We start from the raw sequence: 17761 nt of genomic DNA on the forward strand, positions 1-17761 counted from the left end.
ATATTTTTTAAGACCGCAAAACGTTAATCATTATTTTCATTAAGCTACACCTTTGCTTAACTGGATTGATAGAAAAGATTCCAAAACGACGAGTATAAAAACGACAACTTGTTTAGAGCATTACCAGGTTCAGCTAGAACTACTATTACATTTACAAGATGCGAAACCAGTGTTTTATTTTGCTTTGCATTCTGGTTTTTGGAGTTGTCGGGACCTGCCATGGAGCTGGACTCAAGAAGAACTTTTACGTGAACAAATGCCGTGATGCAGAGGCGATAATCAAGAATGCTACTGAACAACGAGTTGCCAAAGATCCCACATTGCCCGCGAAGTTCCTGAGAATGCATTTTCATGACTGTTTTGTTAGGGTAAGGACATGCTGAATGTTGTTAAGTCATAATGGCCACGTACGTAATTACATGTCATCGGAAAAAATTTCAGGGTTGCGATGCCTCGATCCTGTTGAACACAACGGCCAACAACACTGCCGAGAAAGACGCGGTTCCGAACCAAACCCTGTCCGGATTCGATGTCATCGACAACATAAAAGCCGAGGTCGAGAAGAAATGTCCGAACGTGGTATCATGTGCTGATGTTCTGGCCTTGGCCGCTAGGGATGCTGTTTCTGTCCAAGTGAGTTAAACCGAAACGATATTAATTTCGATTATATGAAAGCATTTAACGGTTTAATTACTTGCAGTTCCGAAGACCGTTGTGGGAAGTTCTTACCGGTAGAAGAGACGGTACAGTGTCGCGAATTTCCGAGGCGTTGGCTAGTATTCCTTCCCCTTTCTCAAACTTCACCACCCTTGTTCGGAATTTCGCTAACCAAAGCCTCAATGTCCGTGACCTGGTGGTCTTATCAGGTACATATTTTAATAACAACACGTAATGAAAAGCTTGATCATTCGACGTTAACGGACCGTTAAACGTAGGCGCTCATACGATCGGAGTAAGCCACTGCGTTGCCTTCGGCAACAGGCTATACAACTTCACCGGAAGAGGAGATCAAGATCCTTCCTTGAATGCAACTTATGCAGCATTCCTGAAGACTCAATGCCAAAGCCTAAGTGACAACACGACCACCGTACCGATGGACCCCGGAAGCGGACTAACGTTCGACAGCAACTATTATGTCACGCTTAAGCAGAACAAGGGACTGTTTCAGTCCGATGCCGCCCTCTTGACGAACACCGGCTCGAGCAGCGTCGTCAACCAGTTGCTCAACCAGAACAAATTCTTCGCCGAGTTCGCACGGTCTATGAAGAGGATGGGAGCGATTCGAGTTCTCACAGGGAATGCAGGAGAAATTAGGAAGAAATGCTTCGTTGTTAACTAATTCTTGAAATGACTCTGCTTATGTATGTGATGATTTATTACATCTTAATAATGTTTGTTTTCAAACGCTCTGCTCATGTAGCACTGTTGTAAGTCTTGTCTATTATTGTATTTTGTCATTTTCAATAAATACATATTTGTTTGTACCAAAAAAACAAGGGTAAAGTACACAAATGGTCCCTCAACTATAAGATACTACTTTATTAAGTCCCTCGGCTATTAAAAGTAACAAGAGAGTCTTCTGACTATAATGTTTCTTTGTTAAGTCTCTAGCCTATTAAAAAGTTACAAAATAGTCATTCAACTATTCATTATGTTCCAAACTCGTCATTTTCTATTAAAAAATTGACGATTGTTTAAGCTTGATGTTAACATGATAAATATGATATGATGGTCGTTTGAAATTCTGAGATCAAACTTTATCATATCACAGTCAACAGGATAATGTCCAGGTAACATCGTCCATTTTCTAATAGAAAAAGACGAGTTTGGAACATAATAAATAGTCGGTGATCATTTTGTAACTTTAATAGTCGATGAACTCAACAAAGCAACACTCTTATAGTTTGAGGACCATTTTGTAACTTTTAACAATCAAGAGACTTAATAAAATAATACTCTATAATCAGGGGACCATTTGTGTACTTTACCCAAATAAAAAAATTCTATAATTTTCATATTCATAAGTCATCTTTATTGATTAAAAAACCCTAAACCTCAAATGCCTTGCAATTCCTTTTGTTTAGACGGTCCTGCAAATTATACAAGTAACCCAAATCCACAAGCGATGATAATAATAATAATAATAATAATAATATAATAATAATAATAATAATAATAATAAAACCCAAAGTAAATATTATTACTGAGAAAATCTCTATATTATGGGCCTTAAGTCAGTCCAGTCTCATTTAGACAATCTATATATTATCATGTGAATTGTATTTTGGTCACCTCTTAGTGAGAAAATTGTCTCCATTTAAAAATATTATTATTATTATTATATTTAAAAATAGGCCAACTCTATATTTTGGTTAAATTTTATTATATAAACATAATTTTTTTTAGTTTTTTTAAGTGATTATAAAATTAGTATTTATTTAAAAAATTAATTTATTAACATCGTATACATACTTTAAAGAAGACAAAATATGTTTATTGTGGTAATAAGAAAAATCAAATATTGATCGTTAAATTTTGTTATAGAATACAAGTAACATACGAGCATAAGCAATAAGAAATATTAAAAAATATCAAAATAAAATTTTACTTATAACTGAAATATTACGTGAAGTACTGTTTATTATTTAAACATATCATGTCATTTAACAACAATTAATGATAAATAAATATAATAATTAATTTTAATATATCACGTCACTTTTAATAATAGTTAACGATATAATACTTATTTTATAAAAAAAACATAATTTAATGATTATATATTTGCTTTATCCCTTGATTTGTTGTTATCGAATACCATTCCTATCAAAATACGTAAGTTGGGTAAGCAATAGATGTGATTTCTATTGGGTCTCGGCCACCGTATTGAAATTAAAAGAAAATGACATTTTGGCTAAACGATAAAAACATAAGACCATGACTTTATCTAACATCGACGGATCGATTTAAGTGATAAACGATTTAATATTATTTAAATAAAATTTTGGATTCGAGTTGTTATACATACAGAAAATTCTAGTAAAAAAATTTATTCATAAAAATTAAGTATATGAAATAAGTCGGTCTGAACTAATAAGACAAAACATGAAACCGAAAGATCAACAACAAAAAATAAATAATAAATAAAAACTAAGTGATTTAACGACAAAAATGTACAAAGCTTTGCGCACTGGCCTTTCACACGTAATTAAACGTGGTTTTGTCCCAGTCTTACAATAACTCGATTTTAACTCACTCTTGACTCCTTCCTTCCAACATCACCCACCCATTTACCCGTTTTCAGAGCATACTTCACTGTTCTTGACATTCAAATTTAAAAAAAGGTAAATTGAATATTTAGTACCTAAACTATCAGTTTTGACTCGTTTAGTATTTAAACTTTCATTTTTTTAAAAAGTATACCTAAAGTTTAGTTTTTATTTCATTTTAGTATTTCGTCGTTAAAAATTTTAAATTTTGTTTCATTTCTGTACTCGTTCAAAATTTAACGTTGAGTTTTGAAAAAAATGAAAGCTTAGGTACCTAAAACGGATCAAAACTGATAATCTAGATACTAAATGCGTTAAATTTTTAACAGCGGATACTAAAATAAAATGAAAACTACACAATATGAATGGTTTTGAAAAAATTGAAAGTTCTGGTGTTAAAACATACCCAAACTAATAGTTTACGTTAGGCATAGGGCTGTAAATGAGACGAGACAGATCGCGAGCTACTCGGGATCGACTCAGTCAATGCTCGATAAATACTCCGATCGAATGGACTCGACTCGAAAAGCTCATGAACAGCTCGAAAATATAATATATTGAAATTTTATTTTTTTTAAAAATAAACTATTAATAATATTAACATTTATGTATTGATTTTTTTTAAAAATACAGTAAGACTTTTATGTATTTAAGGTCCATGTTCGAGTTTGAGGCTTCAATTTAGTTAAGTTTAAGATTTTTTTTTCATTTCGAGCCTTTTCGATCTGCTCACGAGCTTTACTTTAGGATTTTGAGTTCGAGTCGAGCTTAAAAATTTTAAGCTCGCGAGTTTTCGAATCGAGTCGAGCTCCATTTCATAGTTTTCGAGTCGAGTCGAGCTTAGCAATACTCGAGCTCGACTCGACTCGACTCGTTTACACGCTTAGTTAGGCAGTATCTGTTCAGCGATGATTCTCAATCTTTTGACATTAAACGCTCACACCTCTTACATCTACGATGCTTGAACCCGAGTCCTAAAGATATAACAACAATTCTTTCATCTTAGAGGTCACTTGATTCGTATTAAATAAAAAAACACATAAAAGTTAAAGGTAGAACAAATTATAAATTTATGATTTAAATTAAAACATTTATGAAGTAGTTTTTCTTTCAAGTTACGTCTACTTTAATTAAAGAGGTAAGGTACAATGCATGTGATTTGTGAGTCTTTGTTTTGTTTTTATCCGGAAAAGGAGACAAGCCAAACGCATAACGCATACAATGTACATGGTTAGGCTTAAGCCTGTGATTTTTCAAACAAATTTTAAAACATAATCAAATTCATTGTACAATGTTTCTTTTATCTTTAATTTGAAATACGCTTACATATAAAATAATTGTTTAAACTATACTATTTTTTAACAAGTGTGTAATTTTTTTAAATCATTTAAGTGTCTAATATTACCACTTTAGGTGTCCGAAGTGTCGGGGCGAAAACAAGAATTTATTATAACTGGACTAAAATATTTTGTACTTTTCATCAATATTGTTTTAATTGGGAGGTTTAGTAAATTTGTCTTTATTTATTTTTTAAAAATTATATATATAATATTAATTAATATTTTAAAAAATAATTGGCGGGAGCCAAGGGAGACTCGGCTCCGTATGTTCCGCACATGATTGTCGTTAAAGAACACATGTCACGTTCTGGTAATTTTAAAATTTTATTTAAAATTTAAAAAATACGATTAAAATACACATAATTTTCATAAATACTTTAAAAGCTCCAAAACTTTGAAACCCTCATTTCAACCCCTAAACCCACACCGATCATCTCCTTTTGTCGTAGAAAAAGCTCCACCCGATTTCATCTTCGGGACGATAAATAATCCTATGAAATCGCGACCAATCGATGGTCGATCAACGTTTGTACCTCGTGAACCATACGTTGAAAATCGTGATCTCGATGGTCAACCAGCCGTGACAATAGCGACAAGAGCGACATCAGCAAGTTAAGATTAAATATTTAGGATTTCTAGGGATTTTGGTTTTTATAATTTAAGAAAATTTGATATTTTTTTTTATAATAATATATATTTAAAAAAAATTAAAATTATCAAACCACGAGACGCATTATTTAACAAAGAAATTTAACGATAATTACGACATAAAAACTTGAAATAATAATATTTTGTAATACTAAGCACATAAATGATTAAAAAACAATATAATTTAATCACTTATTTTATAATAAGCCTTTGAAATATTAAATTTTGATGTGAAATTAATGGAATTGAAGAAACCGGCATGCAGCCTGTGAGACAATTGGAAGTCGCTGATGTGCCTTTTCTCATGACAAAGTTTCCAAATAGAAGACGAGAAAAAGACAAATTTATTTTAATAATATGTTTTTTTGGTAGGTGCTCATTACACATGATTGTTGTTTGGTTTTCACCTTCCTAAATGGTTTCATCAACCTTGGAATTTCTATGGGCCGCTTTTATTATTATCATTACGTTCCAAGTCTGCTACACTCATAATTCTCAAAATCCATATTTAAACTTATTTTTAGTTAAAAAGATTCTTTTTTATCGTAAAATTAATGATAAACGGGTAAAAAAATAAAATAAAAAAAACATGGTAGAAATTAGGGGTGTAAACGAGCCGAGTCGAGCTCGAGTATTGTTGAGCTCGACTCGACTAGAAAATTTTGAAATGAAGCTCGACTCGACTCGAAAACTCGCGAGCTTAAAATTTTCAAGCTCGACTCGAACTCGAAATCCTAAACTGAAGCTCGTGAGCAGCTCGAAAAGGCTCGAAATGGAAAAAAAATTATTAAACTTAACTCGATTGAAGCCTCAAACTCAAACTCAAACATGAACCTTAAATACAAGAAATCTTACTGTATTTTTTTATAAAAAAATCAATACATAAATATTAATATTATTAATATTTTATTTTAAAAAAAATAAAATCTTAATATATTATATTTTCGAGCTTCTCACGAGCTTTTCGAGTCGAATATCGAGTAGCTCGGCTCGTTAAGAACTCGAGTCGAGCTCGAGCTCGAGTCGAGTCCATTCGATCCGAGTATTTATCGAGCTTTGATCGAGTCAATCTCGAGTAGCTCACGATCTATCTCGTCTCATTTACACTCCTAGTAAAAACAATAGTTTCAAACTAATCTCAAAAGTTATAATTTGTAATTTTTTCATTTTTTAACTCTACGCTTGGGAGTAAATTATAATTTTATCCTTATTAATACATGAGTTCCACTCAATTATATATTTGTATTTTATTTTAATTATTTAATATTAATCTCCTCGAAAAATTAATTTATTTTAATTATTTAAAAAAAATAAATTCATGGTTTATATATTGAAATACTAATAAAATATTTTATATTCATATTAAAAAGTATTGATAATATATTTTTCCTTAATAAAATATTTCATTCATAAAAATATTATTAATGAGTTGTCTTGAAAATTTTTTTTAATATTTTTATTGTAGTTTAAGTGGTATATTTTATATATCATAGTATTAATAAATGTAAAAATAATTTAAATTTTATATTTTAATTTACAACATAATGTCTATAATAGATATTTTATTTTGAAATTTTAAAACTCACTTTTTAACAATAATCTCAAACAGTTAAATTTTAAACTGTATTTTTAAACATCACTTCTCGAAAATCTTGTGAAACTAGCTCTAGTATTATTTATTTATACCCATTGGATCATTTTGGTGGTATTAAAATTGTTGTGTATTAATAATTAGGGTCAAGTAAATGAATAGTATTAGACTACATGGTATTGTTCTATTAATTCTTTCGACCATTAAAAGTTACAAATAGTTATATGATTATAGAGTGTTACTTTGTTGAGTCCATCGACTATCAAAAGTTATAAAATAGTCACTCGATCTATTCATATATCCCAAAATCGTCTTTAAAAAATGACGGTATTCCGAGCTAAACGTTAACTCGATGACTGTGATATGATAAAATCTGATCATAGGATCGCAAACGATTATCATATTTCAATCATCATGTTAACGTCTAACTCAGACTATAGTTTAATTTTAACGAAAAAATACGAGTTTATAACGTAATGAATAGTTGACATCAATTTGTAACATTTGATAATCGAGTGACTTAATAAAACAACCTTTAGTATGATAATCATTTGTGTACTTTACCCTAATAATTAATTACCAAACCTTTTTAAACGGGTCTAAAATCTAAATTATATAGCCATACTTGTTTCTTTGTCTTCGGTCGGTCCATACACGAACATATAATTAAACAATGCTAAGCCCTAATTTATTATACATTAGAATATGGTTTAACTAATTATACAAATGTGTCCTTTGTATGCTTTTTTAAAAAATATACAAAAATAAGAACAAGTAAGGTGTAAATAAATAATAATAATAAATTATAATAAAATAAGAGGAGAAAGAGAAGAGCCATTGACGACACGACACGACGATAAAAAAATGTTTGGTATTTGGGTGTGCGTGGCACATGCTTAGCCACCTTCATATACGACAACTCCTCTCTAATAGCCTGTTTGTATTTTTCTTTATTTGCCTATTGACTATGACTATTAACTATTGTTCTTGCTTTTGACATGATTGATTTTTTATATAATGGAGTATATTATTTTTAGAAAGGGTAAATTGCATATTTAGTCATTCATTTTCTTACAATTTTATTTTGATTGCTTAACTATTTTTTTCGATATCACATTTATATTTTGGCCATTTGCAGTTAAAAAATAAATAGAATTATTGATGTTATAATTTTTTCGGTAAACAAGTATTTAGTACTTAAATTATCAATTTTGGTCTATTTTAGTATCTAAACTTTCAAATTTTTCAAAATCATACAAAATGTTTTGTTTTTGTTTCCTTGTAGTACCCCCACCATTTAAAACTTAACGCGCTTAATACATAAACTATCAATTTTGGTTCATTTTAGTACCCAAACTTTTATTTTTTTCTCAACTTAATATTAAATTTGGAACACGTGCTAAAATGAAACAAAAATTAAACTTTAGATATTATTTTGAAAAAATTGAAAGTTTAGGTACTAAAACATATCAAAATTGATAGTTTAGGTACTAAATGTATAATTTACCATTTTTAATGATAACGTGACATTACCTTATGATGATATCAACGTTGTCGTTACTTTTTTTTACATACGACCAAAATGAAATCAAACCATAACATTATATACGATTTTTATGAAAATATAATTAGGTGACCAAAACAAAACTACGAAAATAGGTGGATGGCTAAATACATATCTTACCCTTTTAAAAATAATATTTTTTTAACATTATAGTTTAATATAATATAATATTTTAATTATTTATTTTTCTTCTAACAATTTTAAGATTAAAATCATAATATATATATACTAACAATAAGTTGATTTAGTGCGATGAAACACTAAATCCCTGACGATTGCGAATAGAAAAAATTAGATTGAGAGAGTCGTCTTTACCTCTACAATTTCGATCCGGATTAATCGATTAATAGATAGGATATTAATAATTATAATATATATTAAAGATTGATGAAATTTAATATTATAATCCTTTTAAAGGCATAGACGGAAAGAGTAACATGATGCGATGCTAGAAATTCAACTCAATGCAAATGGACATTTAATATAAGAGATGCGATAACATCACTTGACAGTTTTCTTCAAATGCAAGGAAAACCAATGAATTTGAACAAGACACTTGGCTTTTAGTGTCGGGATTATGCTTCACTTATTTCACAAGTTTGGTCAATCACCAATATTGAACAAGATAAACTACGTGTATATTTATCTAATAGTGGTGCGTTTTGGAATTACTAGAATATTCTCTGTATTATATTCATAAATTGAGAAAAATATACAAGTAGTTCCGATTATAAGATGTTATTGTGTTAAGTCCTCGTACTTTTAAAAGTTATAAAAGTGTCCACTAATCTTAGGACGTTGCTTTGTTGAATTTCTTGACTATTAAAGGTTACAAAATGATCATCCTAGACATGATAGTAATCTGAGTTTGACGTTAACATCATGACTGAGTTATGATAAAATATGATATCATAATCTCAAACGATTATCATATTTCAATCAGCATGTTAACGTCCAACTCAAACGATCATCAATTTATAACAGAAAATGATGAATTTGATATATATGAATAGTCATTAGACTATTTTATAACTTTTAATAGTCAATTGACTCAACAAAACAACATTTTATGATTATTACATCATTTTGTAACTTTTAATAGTCAGAGAGTCAACAAAATAATACTTTATAATCAGAAGATTATTTGTGTATTTTACATTTATAAATATTAATATAGGTAGAAAGAATAAAAGTATAAAGTAGAAGGGAAACTTATGAGCAATTGGGTATTCAAATGCAATGAATCTTAGGAATTGATTATTACGACTTCTCACGCAATGGAAAACAAAATGAAAAATAAACAAAGGTCCCATTAACCTTAAGTTTAAGTAATAGAAATCTTGGTTAAATTATAAATTTGTACTCTTATTTTGGTTAGTAAACTTTTAAAAGTTTTAATTTGATCACTCAATTGTAAAGATTGAAATTTTTTAACATTCCATCATTTTCTTTGTAATTATATTTTATTGATCAAAATATTCAAATTTTAAAATTAAGTTGTCGAATTAAAATTTTAAAAGTGTAGAGATTAAATTTATAATTTTCCTCACACTTTGAAGGAGTGTGTTCACGTGGGGCCCGTAAAATACCGGAAGCTTCAAGGAATGCCACGTGTCCGATTCCCACGATTTGATAGATATAAACGCTCCCATGGAATACGACAAAATCCAAAGCCCACGTTAGATGACCCCAGGAAAAGCAGAAACAAAAAAGAAAAAGAAAAAAAAAAGCCCAAAAAGGAAAAATAAAGGCAAAAGGCCATCGTCCCCCCACGCTCTGACAAAAAACATGCCGTCACGCGCTTTCCACTACGCGACAAAAGAACGTGTCGTTCTCAGTGGCTGTTTCGAAGTTCTCGTGGGGAATCCGGGGGTACGTCGGGCATTTCGAAAGGAGGTTTGGGGGGCAAAAGACTAAAGACGGAACCCTTTGTCGCCACGTGCCCTGGCGTCGGCCGCACGCAGGAAACTATCGTCTCCTTTTTCTTTTCTTTTTTTTGTTTCGTAGCAAAAATTAATCTGTTCAGTACAGCTATTGCCACGACTAGGTTTTGGCTATTTCCAGAAACTGTTTTTTCTCTTTAAAATAATGATGTTAATAAACAATTCAGAACCTGTCTCAAGTAATCTTTGAGAAAAATTGCTTTTATGTCATTAAAAATAAGTAAAATTACGATTTTTGTAATAATTAAAAAATAAATTTATTGAGTTATGTTTACATTCATTATGTCTAAAATTAAACTTAATAAATAATAATAATAATAATAATATTTGATTAAAATTTTATATTACTAAAGAAAAATTGAAAGATAATTAGATAATTCATTGGACTCAAGGAAAAAATTAAGGAAGATGATTAAACGAAATAAAAATAAATAAGTATCAAACAAGAGAAAATAATAAAAAATCATCTTCAACTTAATCGTCTGTAAAAAAATACATCATCCACCTGTTTGAAGCGAACTGTAGAGTCATCAGAAGAAAATAAATTTACACGTTTGGTTAGTATTAAATTATTTAAAATAATAATTAAATTTCGTAATTTTTTCATAATTATATTTAAAATTAGTTTTTGAAAATTAAAAATGGTATTAAGACGAGAATCAATTTAATTAAACGATTAAAGGAATTGATATTATTTTTATAAATCATAAAATTAAACCTATGAGATTAAAAAAATAGAGAAAATAACCTCAATGACCGAAAATACCTTATAATATACAATTTTAACTAATTTTTTTTGGATTTGTCAAAATGACCAACAAATTCGCAACACGAAAGTCGAAATTCGCAATGCATTTGTTTCTTAAGAATTTTCTCTAAAAAGATAGTATCAGTGCGGACGTGTCAAAGACACGATCACGACGGGACGGGCGGCGGCGGCGGTGCGCGAGAGTCCCCCTTGTTCTCTTTCACTCAACAAGGAAGTGGGAAATCCAAGCCTTAAATACTCATTCCCAATAGTATTTCCAATACTATGTGGGATTGAGTATTACCAACACTTGTTTTCAATGCTATGTTGAAACATTTAACATTTAACATTTGGAAGTTGGAACACATTTAACCAAGTGAACATCCTTTCGGTGGCTAAGATAATTAAGTTGAAACACATTTAATCAATGCTTGAGAAGGCAATATACTTGGCGAAAGTTGGGTTAAGAGAAGATAAAAGAGATGATGTGAAGCAAGAGTAAACACTTCGTCGTGTTCCCCCGACGATGTCGTCATCACACCATGTAGCCAACACAAAAGACATTTGATTAACCCCAATGTATTGTGTACATCCTGACACGTAATAATAGAATATGATCTTATGTTAAAAACAAATATCACTTAAATATTGTAAAACAAACCAAGTTTTTCCAACTCGATTACAAATATTACTTAATTATCTTGGCTACCGAAAGGATGTTCACTTGGTTAAATGTGTTCAAACTTCCAAATATTAAATGTTTCAACTTAACATTGAAAACAAGTGTTGGTAATACTCAATCCCACATAGTATTGTAAATACTATTGGGAATGAGTATTTAAGGCTTGGATTTCTCACTTCCTTGTTGAGTGAAAGAGAACAAGGGGACTCTCGCGCACCGCCGCCGCCGCCCGTCCCGTCGTGGTCGTGTCTTTGACACGTCCGCGCGGATACTATCTTTTTAGAGAAAATTCGTAAGAAACAAATACATTGCGAATTTAAAATCGTGTTGCGATTTTTGACTATCGCGTTGCGAATTTGATAATCGTGTTGCGAATCTGGAAACTGAGTTGAAAAATTGGAGTTCACATTACGAATTTTACTTTCTCGTTGCGAATTCAGAACATGGGTTGCGAAATTTGAGACGGTGTTGCGAATTTGTTAGTCATTTTTGCAAATAAAAAAAATGATTAAAATCGTATTTTATAAGACATTTTCGATCACTGAGATTATTTTCTCAAAAAGATATTGTACATTCATTATTAAATAATTTTAAATATTTTAAATTATATTAAATTATAATCATTTTAATTTAATAAAGAAAATGGCATTAGGAATGAAGGACCCACATGAACAGTTAAATTCGGCCGTCCTGCATTGTCGTCTCTATCGTCTCCGTTCTCCTCGCTTAAAACATTTTCCCATCCCTCTCCTTTGACTCTCTTAAAACATTTGCCCCTCTCTCTCTCGCTTCTTTGTTTAAAACATTTTTACTTGGCTGCATATATTAGATATCTTATCGTCCTCTCTCTGGTTATATTTGTGTTGGTGGGTTTGGTTTTTTCAGAAAGGAAGTGTCTCTTCTTGTTCAGAACCAAAAATAAAAAGGAAAAGCCCTTAGAACGAGGAATCAATCGTCACGAAAGAGGCCTCCAAGTACAAAGAAAAGCCACACCGAGAAACCAGATAATTAAAACCAAGGGGATAGGATAGGTGGACGTACACACTCACTCAACTCTTTACCCTTTTTAGTTTCCTTGATGCTATGACCATGTCTTTGTGAAGATTAAGTTTCTTTCCTTTCTGGGTGTTTCTTCAAACCTGCCCCCTTTTCGTTTTTCCCCTTCTTGGTGTTTTTTTCAGCCATGGCTGGTACCAATGAAGTCAACCTCAATGAATCCAAGGTATTTTTTTCTCTTTTTGATCTCACGGGGTTTGTTTGTTTGCTCCATTGATTTCTAGCAAGTTAGTGTTGTGGGGTAATTTGATTTTTTTCCCCTCTGATTTTGAGCTTTTCTTGACGGGATAATTTCTGGAGATTGTTTCGATTTTGCTTTTGTTTTGTTTGATTTGAAGAATTTGAACTTGTCCTTCGTTGATGATCGAAGCTCCTAATCGCTTGGATTTTATGTTGTTGTTTTGTAGAGGGTTGTTCCATTGAATACATGGGTACTCATTTCCAATTTCAAGCTAGCATACAATCTACAGCGCCGTCCTGATGGAACATTCAACCGAGATTTATCGGAGTTCCTTGACCGGCGGGTCCCTGCCAATATCAATCCAGTCGATGGGGTTTTCTCCTTTGATCACGTCGACGGTGCCACCGGCCTTCTCAACAGGGTTTATCAGCCGTCTTCTCTGAACGAGACTCAATGGGGCATCGTCGACCTCGAAAAACCTTTGAGCACCACCGAGATTGTTCCGGTCATTGTCTTCTTCCATGGTGGAAGCTTCACTCATTCCTCCGCCAATAGTGCTATCTATGATACCTTTTGTCGCCGCCTGGTTAGCCTTTGTAAGGCTGTTGTTGTGTCTGTAAACTATCGCCGATCACCCGAACACCGATACCCCTGTGCATATGATGATGGTTGGGCTGCCCTTAAGTGGGTTAAATCGAGAACTTGGCTTCAAAGCGGAAAGGATTCTCAAGTCCATGTATACTTGGCTGGCGATAGTTCTGGTGGCAATATAGCTCACCATGTAGCCGTGAGAGCTGCAGAGGCTGATGTTGAGATATTAGGGAACATTCTTCTTCATCCGATGTTCGGTGGACAGAGGCGAACCGAATCCGAAAAGCGATTGGATGGGAAGTATTTTGTCACACTGCACGATCGTGATTGGTATTGGAGAGCATATCTACCCGAAGGGGAAGATAGGGACCATCCGGCTTGTAATCCATTCGGTCCTCGGGGCCGAAGCATCGAGGGCCAAAAGTTCCCCAAAAGCCTCGTCGTCGTGGCCGGTTTGGATCTCATTCAAGATTGGCAATTGGCATATGTTGAAGGGCTTAAACAATCCGGCCAAGAGGTGAAACTTCTCTTCCTGGAGAAGGCCACCATCGGATTCTACTTCTTACCGAACAACGATCACTTCTACTGCCTCATGGAGGAGATAAAGAACTTTGTGAATCCAAACTGTTAATAGTCTCTCTACTTTAACCTAAACTACTGGCAGCACATACGTAACGAAGCATGACGAAATTCACTCGGTTTTTCCCATTCGCGGTGGCAAAGGAGTTCTTCTCAGTTGTGGTTCCAACGTCCGAGGATTTCAACCGAGCCACCGGTTATAAAAAAACCACTCCCCAGTCGGCTTCCGGCCACAAATAACGGAAGAGCAAAGGCTGCAGCGTAATGTACTATTATTTGTTCGTTTATAAATCGGTCTTAGGAATTGGTAGGAACTAATTAATGAACTTTTATGTTATATATAAACTGTATGTCCCCGAGTTAAATATAAAAATTTTGTTCCCATGCTCAAAACCTTGCTTCTGGGTTTGTTTTGCTATGAAGAATCTGATCCTTAAAGCTACATTTGAATGCTCGAGTTCGTTTGAGAATGTTGGTTTCAGACAAGCAAATCCTTTGTCTGCTCGGGCATGGTGCAGCAATTGGAGTAAAGTCAATTAGACTTAAATTGTATTACGAGTGTCATCTTGTTAATATTTATTTGATTATCGATTAATAAATCGGATATAAATATTTATACCAACAAAAGTAGTAACAATTTCTTCCTCATATTAGCAGCAAGTGACATAAATGTCAAATTATAGGGTTAGTGGCCAACTTCAAAAACCCCTATGCCAATCATTTCCACACTAATAAATACTTGTCAGCTAAGTAGAAAATTCAACTACTTAGTAATGTCAAATAAATAAATAAATACAATAAATAAAGAATATGATGATTAATGTAGCAAGTCATCAGTTTTTTTATATAAATAATAAAGAAATACAGTGATAGGGAATTTTTAAATTACATAATTATTTAATAATTAAAAAAATAATTAAAAATTAAGGGCATTGGATTTGGATGGTTGAAAGGGCACTAAGTGGTAGGAGAAGACCGACTAAGGCTTATATAAAGACATGGAACCTTGTCTGTGTTTAATTGACTTTTCAGGCCTTTGCTTAGAATATATGCTTTGTTTTTTTCCTTTATTATTCACGTTGATGATTATTTAAACTGCATAATTAAGTTAACTGCAATTGGAATTAGTTATTTATTTATAGTTAATTATTTTTATATGTTCTCCAATTATGATTATCGTTTCAAATTAATTCTTAAACTTTTGAGTATTTCGATTTTATCTTTAACATATGATTCTCGTTTTAAATTAATCACAAACCTTTAAATCTTTTAATTTCACCATCGAATTCATCCAAAAATGCAGTTGATTGCAACTATAGTTTAATATGATATTTTTTTCCAAACATGTATAATGTAACGGTTAACGGTTTATTAACTTATACATGGTTAGCATATACCGATCATGTAAGATGAAATTAAATATTTAAAAGTTTGGAAATCAATTTAAAATGAGGATTATAAAATTAAGAACCAATTTAGAATAAAATTATAGTTTGAAGATGAAATTGAAACATTCAAATATTAAAATAAAATAAAATATCTAAAGGGTAAAATACGCATTTAGTATTTAAACTATCAGTTTTGGTCCATTTTAATACCTAAATTTTCATTTTGTTCAAAACCATACCTAAAGTTCAGTTTTTTTATTTTATTTTAGCATCCCTTCCAAAATTTAACGCTAAATTTTAAAAAAAAATATAAAAATTTTATTAAAACATATCAAAATTGATAATTTAAGTACTAAAAATTAAATATAATTTTAAAAAAAATTAAAGTACTAAAACAGATAAAACTGATAAGTACATGCGTTGTTTACCCTAATTTAAAAACACACAATACAATCAATTCTTTTGGTCTCTCTTTTACTTTCTCCTTTAGATTTCCAATGGGCAATTGACATAATATTTTATTATTTTGATTGTGTCTTATTCTGAACCTGTGGGCTGCGGGCATTGTAGATTAGCTGTCTGTATGTGTTGAAATTTATTCCCTAATGCGACAAAATGAAGAATCATTGTCAACAAAATTGCCTTTTTAAACTTGAAATGGGACAAAATCCTTAATTTACTTTTGGCTCAACTTTGCCTCGTAAATATTATTTATTTTCTTTTACAAGTCACATTGCTTGCCGACTGCCCCATTCACACCTAAAACACACAAATATGTTCCCTCTTTACTCAAAATCAATCCTTTTATTTCTTTAGGGACCATTCAAATATTTTACATTTATTATTATTTAACCAACTTTATTCCCAAAAATTTCTATTTTGAGTGGGAATGAAGTAAAAACGACGATTTCAATTGAATTACGTTATGTTACCGGTGTCTATCTTTATCTATCATGTTTGAGTTACTAACATAACTCATTTGTCCTGTCATCCGTTACGTTATCAACTGTCGTAAACTGTCAAGTCAATTCTACGGACGTTATGTCACTCGGTTTTGATCGATGTAAGCATGTATGGTTCAATGATCAAGGGTGTCAAAATCTGGGAAGCAAAATGATGTAACGGGGTTATTACCAATGCATGTATTTGGTTTACCTGTACCGCTGTAGGAAAACATGTTTAGTGGTAAAATTATTACAATATTTTTACAGCTGCAAACATCCCATAGCCAATTTGATGCAATCTGGGGATTATTTTTTAAAACGTTTTTCTTTCAAACAGAAAATTATAGAATTGAGTTATAAAGAATTTGATGTTTTTTTAAATAAAATATTTAATTAATGTCAATGAAAAAATATCTATAAGAGTGATCTTTATTTCTTTTTCAAACCTATCTCAGTAATTGAATTCTAAATATAATTACAATTCATATGATTATTGATTGGTATTAATGCGATAATTCGTGTATGAATGATGACGTGTCAAAGGGGTTGAATTGATTTTTTAATCGACTTCGAGGGTGTAGTTGTTTTTTGGCCGAGTTCGAGGACAATTGGTTTTAATTGAAAGTTTCGAGGAATAAAGACATTTTGTTAATTAATTAAACCTTCAAATTCGATGAAAAAATCAATTATGCTATTGGAGTCGATTAAAAATAATCTAATTTACCTTTACATCATATTATCATTTACACGTGAATTATCATGTCAATATCATAATTAAAATAATATAATATCACGTAAATACGTAACGATCAACGTGAGTTAAAAAAAATTATAATGATAAAGGGAAATGACCGGGCCTTAATGAGTTGGACCAAGCACTGAACATGGAAAATAAAGAGGCAAAAGCTTGGACCGCCGATCCAAATATATATATATATACACATGCTGTACTGGATAAAGATCACGCTTAAACCCAACCATGAATCTTATGTTATATGATGATATTTCAATGTAAACTGGACCCCAAAGTCATCTCTTTGACATCTCATATTATCTACGGGGAATTCCTTCAAATTTAGGTTAGTTTTACATATGCATATATTTATTCTTACTATTAATGTTGTTTAATCTATTTATTAAATTTTATTCGTGTAGATAATATATATATATATTAGAAGTAGTAAATTTATGAATTTTTTGAGGATCTAAAATAAACTATTATTAAAAAATAAAAAAA

The 17761-nt window shown here is 31.4% G+C and overlaps 2 protein-coding genes across 2 annotated transcripts; both read left to right on the plus strand.

Moving 5' to 3' along the window:
- Window positions 1-138: 138 nt before the first annotated feature.
- On the plus strand, window positions 139-1363 carry LOC120152078 (peroxidase 3-like). Its single transcript, XM_039164371.1, has 4 exons — window positions 139-368; window positions 442-633; window positions 701-866; window positions 936-1363. The coding sequence occupies exons 1-4, from the start codon at window positions 159-161 to the stop codon at window positions 1337-1339; spliced, it is 972 nt and encodes a 323-aa protein (XP_039020302.1). The 5' UTR covers window positions 139-158; the 3' UTR covers window positions 1340-1363.
- Window positions 1364-12574: 11211 nt separating this feature from the next.
- Window positions 12575-14298, plus strand: LOC120152089 (gibberellin receptor GID1B-like). Its single transcript, XM_039164384.1, has 3 exons — window positions 12575-12906; window positions 12939-13007; window positions 13249-14298. The coding sequence occupies exons 2-3, from the start codon at window positions 12969-12971 to the stop codon at window positions 14242-14244; spliced, it is 1035 nt and encodes a 344-aa protein (XP_039020315.1). The 5' UTR covers window positions 12575-12906; window positions 12939-12968; the 3' UTR covers window positions 14245-14298.
- The last annotated feature ends 3463 nt before the right edge of the window (window positions 14299-17761 follow it).

The sequence above is a fragment of the Hibiscus syriacus genome, unplaced genomic scaffold, assembly GCF_006381635.1.
Source record: "Hibiscus syriacus cultivar Baekdansim isolate YM2019G1 unplaced genomic scaffold, ASM638163v2 tig00111084_pilon, whole genome shotgun sequence".
Classification (NCBI taxonomy): Eukaryota; Viridiplantae; Streptophyta; class Magnoliopsida; order Malvales; family Malvaceae; genus Hibiscus; species Hibiscus syriacus.

What these genes read in the sequence shown, in the direction of transcription:
- LOC120152078 (XM_039164371.1), top strand. Translation starts at nt 159, where the DNA reads ATGCGAAACCAGTGTTTTATTTTGCTTTGCATTCTGGTTTTTGGAGTT. An exon ending in TTCATGACTGTTTTGTTAGG is followed by an intron (nt 369 to 441) that starts GTAAGGACATGC and finishes AAAAAATTTCAG; the next exon opens with GGTTGCGATGCCTCGATCCT. An exon ending in TGACCTGGTGGTCTTATCAG is followed by an intron (nt 867 to 935) that starts GTACATATTTTA and finishes CGTTAAACGTAG; the next exon opens with GCGCTCATACGATCGGAGTA.
- LOC120152089 (XM_039164384.1), top strand. Translation starts at nt 12,969, where the DNA reads ATGGCTGGTACCAATGAAGTCAACCTCAATGAATCCAAG. An exon ending in TCAACCTCAATGAATCCAAG is followed by an intron (nt 13,008 to 13,248) that starts GTATTTTTTTCT and finishes GTTGTTTTGTAG; the next exon opens with AGGGTTGTTCCATTGAATAC.